This window comes from Catharus ustulatus, chromosome 5, assembly GCF_009819885.2.
Source record: "Catharus ustulatus isolate bCatUst1 chromosome 5, bCatUst1.pri.v2, whole genome shotgun sequence".
Lineage (NCBI taxonomy): Eukaryota > Metazoa > Chordata > Aves > Passeriformes > Turdidae > Catharus > Catharus ustulatus.
The window spans coordinates 62999214-63006778 of NC_046225.1; the positions used below are offsets into that span (position 1 = coordinate 62999214).

General features: G+C 55.4%; 1 protein-coding gene across 1 annotated transcript; it reads left to right on the forward strand.

Annotated features, from left to right (window-relative positions):
- The first annotated feature begins 311 nt into the window (after positions 1–311).
- On the forward strand, positions 312–3230 carry MSX1 (msh homeobox 1). Its single transcript, XM_033060307.1, has 2 exons — positions 312–784; positions 2206–3230. Exons 1-2 carry the CDS (start codon positions 331–333, stop codon positions 2634–2636), a joined length of 885 nt encoding a protein of 294 aa, XP_032916198.1. The 5' UTR covers positions 312–330; the 3' UTR covers positions 2637–3230.
- Positions 3231–7565: the final 4335 nt, after the last annotated feature.

The following is a 7565-nucleotide window of genomic DNA, read 5'->3' on the forward strand; positions in this document are numbered from 1 at the left end:
GATGCCGAACGGCCCGAGGGATGCGGGGCGGGGCGGGGGATGCGGGGCGGGGGATGCGGGGCGGGGCGGGGCGCGCGGGACGCTCCGACGGCGCTCCCAGCCCCGCCCTCCCCGCGCGCCGCCCGGGCCGCGGCCAATGGGGCTGCGCGGCCTCGCCCCCCGCGCGCCGGTTGGGCGGAGCCGCCCGCGCGCCGCTTTATGAGGCGGCGCCGCCGGCGCGGGGCCGGAGCGCGCTGACGGCTGCCCGCGCCCCCCGCGCCCCGGCCCCATGAGCGGCGGCGCTGCTCGCTCCCGCCCGGCGCTGCGGTGGCGACAGCGGGCCGCCCCTGCATGGCCCCGGCTGTGGATATGACCGCCGCGCCCACCGGGGTCCGCAGCGACGAGCTGCCCGCATCCGCCTTCAGCAGTCCCGGCGGCGGCGCGCTCCCCGTCGCGGCGGCGATGGGCGGGGAGGAGGAAAGCGACAAGCCCAAGGTCTCCCCATCCCTCCTGCCGTTCAGCGTGGAGGCGCTCATGGCCGACCACAGGAAGCCGGGAGGCCGGGACGGGCCCGAGGGCGCCGGGCCCCCGCCGGGCGCTGGGGCGGCCGCCCGCGCCAGCCTGAGCCCTCGCCTGGGCGCGCTGTCGGCCGAGGCGCCGCCGTCCCCGCTGCCCCTCGGCGGGCACTTCTCCGTCGGCGGGCTGGTCAAGCTGCCCGAAGACACTCTCGTCAAGGCGGAAAGCCCCGAGAAGCAGGAGCGGAGCCCCTGGATGCAAACCCCACGATTCTCGCCGCCTCCCCCGAGTAAGTAATGGGACGGGAGCTCTCCGGGCAGGGCGGACCGAGGGCAAAGCTGAGCGGGTGGCCGGGGCTTTCCTGTCGCTTTCGCCCTACCTGCCTCTCCTGGCATATTTTTCCGTGCGGTTCGCACTTTTCTGGGCCGGTTCGATCCGTCCAAAGTGCTGAACGGATTCGAGAGTGTGTGGAGGATGGCTGCGAACGCCCGGGAAGAGCGGCTGTGCCAGGGTGAGAGCTTGTGCCAAATGTTGACCGTGGGGAAAAGAAAAAGCAACACGGCCGGCCTGTTAATTTAACCTGGGGCTCGAGCTAGTTACGGAAATGTTGACTCAACACCAATGAGGCTTTCTCAGAAAGTGGCTCAAGTAATTCCATGAGGATCCGCACAGACCGGTTTCCTAGAAGCAGGAGCTTTGCGGGCTTGAGCCCTACCGGCTGCTGTCTTAAGTGTGCATCTCCAAAGTCCGAAGAGCCACAATCAGTGATATTTTCCTGCTCTAATGCAGAGTGATCTAAATTAACACAAACAACGTGAGAGCTGAGATCAGAGAAGCCCGTTAATTTCCAGTGGCTGCGCTGAGCCCGAGTCTGGGCAGTATGGGCTGGCGGCCCTCGGCCTGGCCGCGCTCCCTTCTTGCCGGGAATCCCGTGGAATGGGATGACCTTGGCCTGAGGCTCTCCCAAGTGTTTGGGGTGCCTTTAGCAAAGCTGCAAACAAAGCTGCTTGCTCAGTCCCTTGGAGAACGGCAGGTTTCCCGACAGGGCTTGTGTAGAGTAAAGCAGCGGTTTAATTTATTTAAATTGCAAAGTAAAATTTGCTGTTGCTAAGTAAAGCCGGGACAGATAGATGTCGAAGACCCTTAGAAATCTTAAATAAGAGGAGAGGAGCTGACCGGTGAAGAGTGGTAGCTAGAGCATGAGTGTCAATTCAGACCTCGTAATTAATTGCGTACTTAATCCGGTTCCCAGGGGCCTAATGAAGAGGGTGTGAGACTGAGAAGCCAGCCCGTTTTGTTTATTTTTTTTCCTGTAATCCAATAAAAAGGACTGGACTTTTTTTTTTTTTTCCTTTTTGGAGGGTCATTCCCTTTGTGTCTCCTCTGCATGAGCCGGGGTAGCCGTGAATCTCCCTGTAGGAGATGCAGGGTTTGTGGGTGTCTGATCCTGCCCGTTGCCGGGTTCCTCTCAATAGAGTCAAGAGTTTCCTGATACGAAGCACCACTCTCCTTTTTGGAGCGGGAGATGGCAACTTAAAGTGTGCCCCAGGCGACCCTGGGACAGCTTGCTTCAAGTGGGACCCTGCTTCCTTCTCCCTTTCTCCACCTCAGCTGCGGTAGGGTGGGGGCTCTGCAGGCTGCGGGGATTTTGGGCATTGCTAACCAAGGTGTCTCTCCTTCCCCCTCTCCCCCGGCTGCTCCCGGGCACAGGGCGGCTGAGCCCCCCTGCCTGCACCCTGCGCAAGCACAAGACAAACAGGAAGCCCCGGACGCCCTTCACCACGGCGCAGCTGCTGGCCCTCGAGAGGAAGTTTCGGCAGAAGCAGTACCTGTCCATCGCCGAGCGGGCAGAGTTCTCCAGCTCTCTCAGCCTCACCGAGACCCAGGTGAAGATCTGGTTCCAGAACCGTCGCGCCAAGGCCAAGAGGCTCCAGGAGGCTGAGCTGGAGAAGCTGAAGATGGCAGCCAAGCCCATGCTCCCGCCTGCTGCTTTCGGCATCTCCTTCCCACTGGGTGGCCCGGCCGTGGCTGGCGCTTCCCTGTACGGTGCCTCCAGCCCTTTTCAGCGGGCAGGACTGCCCGTGGCTCCTGTGGGACTGTACACAGCACATGTGGGATACAGCATGTACCACCTCACATAGAGCCTGAGCTGAGCCTGGCCCAGCTCTGCTGGCTGTCTGCTCCCGCTGGCTCCACACACACTCCTTCCCTGCTCCTCTGGCTCTTCTCTGTGGACTTCCCCATGGACCTTATGGCAGAGACTCCTCCAGTCTGTCTCTGCTGGACTTGTCTGCTTCCCCCTCTGATGCTGAGCCCCTATCCCAGCACTGTTCTGATCTCCTCAGCAGTCCTGGGGAGCTGGCAGAAACCTGAGGCATCGCCTCAGCTTTTTCCAGGCGCAGGGTGGTGATGGACCAACTGTGTCCTGCTTCTTTGGGTCTAGCTGGCAGCCTGCAGAGAGCCCTCTGCCACGGGGGAAGGAAGTGTGGAAGAGATGGAAAAAGGGGACTGAAAGACAGGACGTTTCTCTTACTTTCTGCGAGGCGAGGTCAAGAGGCAGAAGTGTAAAACAGCCTTTCCCATTCCCATGTAACAGCGCTGTCTGTTACCTTCTTTGCTCCTCTACCAGCTCCTTTGGAAGGGGCTCTGTGTACTATGTAATATACTGTATATTTGAAATTTTATTATCATTTATATTATAGCTATATTTGTTAAATAAATTAATTTTAAGCTACTGTTTGATGTAATTTGTTTGCTTGTTATTTGCCCTTTCGGAGATGACAGAGGCTGAATTTGTGTTGGGGACAAGAGAGGGACTGGCTATAGTAGCTGCTTTCCCACTTCTCCCGGAGGTCTCAGCCTTGGATGATGAGACAGCAGCTGTGTTTTCAACTTTTTGTATCCTGGAGCTGCCCTGCTCTCACAGCTGTTTGAGGTTTTCTCTTTTCCCCCGACTGCTCTTTGCCAGCAGTTCCCACCGCGTCCCTGCCCCGAAGGTGCATGTGATCGCTGCCGCTTCCACCAGCGGCGCCGGGACCGGCCGTGTTTCCTGAGCCCTGGGAAAGAGAAAAGTTGCTCCTCTCTCTTCCCGATCCCTGTGTCTGGGAGGGTCCCGGCCGCAGGCCCCGCTGACTGTGAAGTCTGGGGAGGGCTTGACATGCCCCACTCCTCAGTGCCGAGCCTAGCGCGGGATACAGGGCTCTCCTCAGAGCTCCCTTTGCCGGCCGATATTACTCCGGGGACCGGAGCGCCGGGATTTGGGGCGGTGGGGAGGAGAGGTGGCTGTCGCGGTCCGGCTGCTGCTGAAGAAGGGGGTAAAGGACGCTAATAGCGAGGCGGTGTCAGCACCGGAGCCGATGGGTCGGGGAATGGGGTGTGAGGACGGCGGTGCTGGGCCCGTGTTGCCCGTGCCTGACGGCCCGGAGCGCTCGGCGCCGTGTCTCCTGCTCCCCTCGGGCTTTCGAGCGCTCCGCCGTTCTTAGCGGCTGGCTCCGCTGGAAGCCCGTCCCGGTCGACCACGGCCCCGAGGAAACCGCTGGCGACGGCCGAGAGCCCCGCGGGGGAAATCGGCGGACACGCAGCCCCGGCTCCGCGCCCGCCGATCCCGCCGGCGCCGCCGCCTCGCCCTGAGCCCCTCAGTGCCGCTCCACCCGCTCTGGTTTGGCGAATCCCTCGGGTAAGGGAGAGCGTTAGTTTCCTCCCCCCACCTTTTTTTTTTTTTCTTTTTTTCCAATTTCGTGCTTTATCTTTGTGCTGAGAAATTGGGACTCTATATTTTTCTTTCTGTCTTTCCCCCCACCCCCCACCCTGCTGCTTTCATTTCCAGCAATTTAAAACGTTAAGGTTGAAGCAAAGTTAGAAGGAAAATAATTGCTGTAATGAGGCTCGGCAATCTTCTGCAGGCACTGTGGCTCCAGCGAGACTGTAGCTGGGGGCGAGGCAGGACTTTTATCATCTCCTAAGTATCAATGATGCTTTCAATAACTCAGCGAAACAACATACCTGAACACAGTCACTTTCTCCGGAGCTCGCTGCTCTAATCCCCCTTCTCGTCTCTCGCTCCGCTCTGGCCGCCCAGTCATTTTTGAGCTGGCATGAGTTTGGGGCTTTTGTGGTTGTTTGTTTTCTTTTCTTGCCTTTTTTTTTTTTCCTGTACTTTTTCCCCAACCCTTTTCTTTTCCGATCATTTCTTTTCTCTGTGCAAATGACAGTGTCTGTGATCCTGACCCCAGCGCCCAAGCCGCGCCGGAGCGGGAAAGCTCTGCGCCGACTTTTTCCCACGTTGTGTCTCTGGCAGAAAAAGGCTGGATATCTCCAGCTTATCTCTCTCTCTAACCTAGCCTCTGCGCGATTAGACCCCGGGTTTAGGGAGATCTAATCGCCCAGGAGGCCGCGTTTATCCTGTAAAGATGTCCTTAAAATCCGAGAGAGATTTTAAACTTTAAACAGCGAGGGCTACCTCGAGCTGGCTCTCCGCAAGCGCTGCTCCCCTTTGCCGGCACCTTTGGGCGCTACCGCGCGGGGCTCCGGGCAAAGCGGGACCTTTCATCTCTTCGCTTTGTCTCTGTGGGGTTTTTTGGGGTTTTTTTTTGGTTTTTTTTTTTACATTATGTTAGCTCGGGGTGGATATTCGAAGCGCAGGATTCCTATTGAACATGTCTTTGCTTTAAGTTTTCCCCCTGACCCTTGGGCTAAAGTCCTTGGTTGCTCAATTAAACCCAGATGAGAACAATTAATAACTAAGTAATGACAATAAGTTGGGAATCACACGGATGAACGCTCCATGTGAATAGGAAAAGCTCACACAAAAGAGCAAAAAGGATTTGTCGGCTCTTTTTAAGGGGGAATTGGCTTTTCTTTTTTCTTGCCTCTGGCTTACCAGCAAATAAAACTCACTTTTGTGTCTTTGTCGCCTTAAGGATCTCAGTGGGCAGTTGGAAGTGAGAATGGCTGTTTTCCTTTCAACTTGAGGGTGCTGGCGCCACGCAGCCCCAAGGATAGAGAGTAGCCAAAGCAAAGTTTCCTAATAACTCCCCTCTCCCCCGCCACCCCTCCCCAGTCACGCCGGTACCCCCCTCCTCTCCATGCATATCTCCACACGCACTCCTAGAGAGCCTCGGCAGACAGACGAGAGAAAGCAGAGGGGCCCCGAGCACATCCACGGATTCACAACCGAGCTGACTCTGCCGTGGGAAAGCGATTGCGCCTTGGTGCGACACTTTCCACGGAGCGTAGGAAATACAGCTCACTGTAGCCAGAGCACGGAGAGGAAGCAAACGCGCAGATACACATGCAAAATAAAAGAGAAGCCATTTTTCTACTCTTATTCCCACAAAGGAGGGGGACGGCTCCGTTACCCGCACACAGGGGCAGCCCCCGGGCGCATCTTCCCGGCACCGGCTCTGTGCGAGCTCGGGAGCCCCGGCCGGGATCGCCGCGGGATCACGCCCGGCTCCGGCTGTGGCAGAAGGGCAGAGTGGCATACAGCGAGGGCTGAGAGCTTAAAAAGCAAGGAAAGGCTCTCCTTCACTTTTAGCTACAGAGAAGGTGACTACGTGATAAACCTGCTGCGCAAATCGTTGGTTAAACTGCACATTTGTCATCTGCTCTGAATTTCCCGTGGTTTGGGGGTTTCTTTCCGAATTTGCTCTTTCACTCGAAACACGAATCGGTGCCCCGTTGAATACTTTATCGAATGCCTTCCGTAGTGCTCAAGCGAAGTGGCATCTTAAAAGCTTGCTTTCTAAAGTTAGGGCAGGCTAAATTCAGCAAGTGAGTTAGGCGCAGCAACAGCCTCCTGCTGCTCAGGATTGTGACTGAGAACAGAACCTTAAGAAATCAGAGGCAAAAACAGGGAAGCTGCCTAACTTGCCTATTGTAAAGGCCAGGGGAAGGGGAGGGGGCTGAGTGCTTCTCAGTAGTGCTTATGAGCTTAAATCCAGACTCATCGTTTTGTGTGCATCTCCTGAGTCACATCAGACCTTTTTCCTAAAAATCTGGAAACTGAAAGGTCTGTTGAACAAACTGCCGGGACACCTTCAGGAGGAAATGGGATGCTTGGTCCTAACTCCTCAGTACTGCCTGAATTTAGGTAAACAGATAAACTCAGGTATTCTGTATGTAAAGTGAAAATACCGATCACCAGCTTATTAGAGGCTCAGAGGTAATTGCTCTTCGTCTCTTCTAAAGATACGTTTGATTTTATATTGGACACGGAGGTGGCCAGATAGAGCCAAAAAAAAAAAAAAAAAGCAGCTGCATAAGCAGTCTTGAGTCTTGAGCAGTCATGGGGCTGTCCAACTTAAATCCAGCGGAGTGGTGACTGGTGAGTAAGTCTCCCACTGCTTGGAATATAATATGCTGTACCCAATGAGCTCCTGGATGCAATGAGGTAGTTCACTCACTCTCTAATTCTTCACAAAAAGGATGCTGATGTGACTTCTACGCGAACTGTAAGGGAGTTTGTGGCAGAAAGATACACCTTCTTCCTGCTTTTCATAGTTCTGGCCCCCACGAGATATCGATATCTATTTATATCCATATCATCTATAGCTTCTGTATCTACATCTATATCTATATAATCTATACGTATGTATCTATAGTAGAATATATACATATTCTAACCCGAGGAGTATGTGGACCTCTGGAATTTTCTTTTATTAGCTTTTAACTCTCTCCACACCTTATGTGAAGCACAGTGGTGTCTGTCCCTGGCCTGAGCAATCTGTTCCACAGCAGGGAGCCTAAAAATGAGGCATTGCGATAATGGGCATTGCAACACAGCTCCTTGGGGCTGGCCCGAGGCCCCTTCTGCAACACGGACCCATTGTCTGTCTAGCTCTGTGGCAGGAGAAGCTGGAGGCAGAACCTGAAGCAACAGCTCTGACTCATTTAACTACGAGTTGTAAATTTTAACATGCTGCACAGAGAGATGTGGCAGTGATTTGCTTACAGCAGTAAACCGATCGACATTAACTCCGCTCCATTGTACTTCTTCATCTCAGAGATCTTTTATCCCTCCAGGCTGGATCCGGTTCCCACCCTGCAGTGATTAAAGGGAAAGCGAGGAG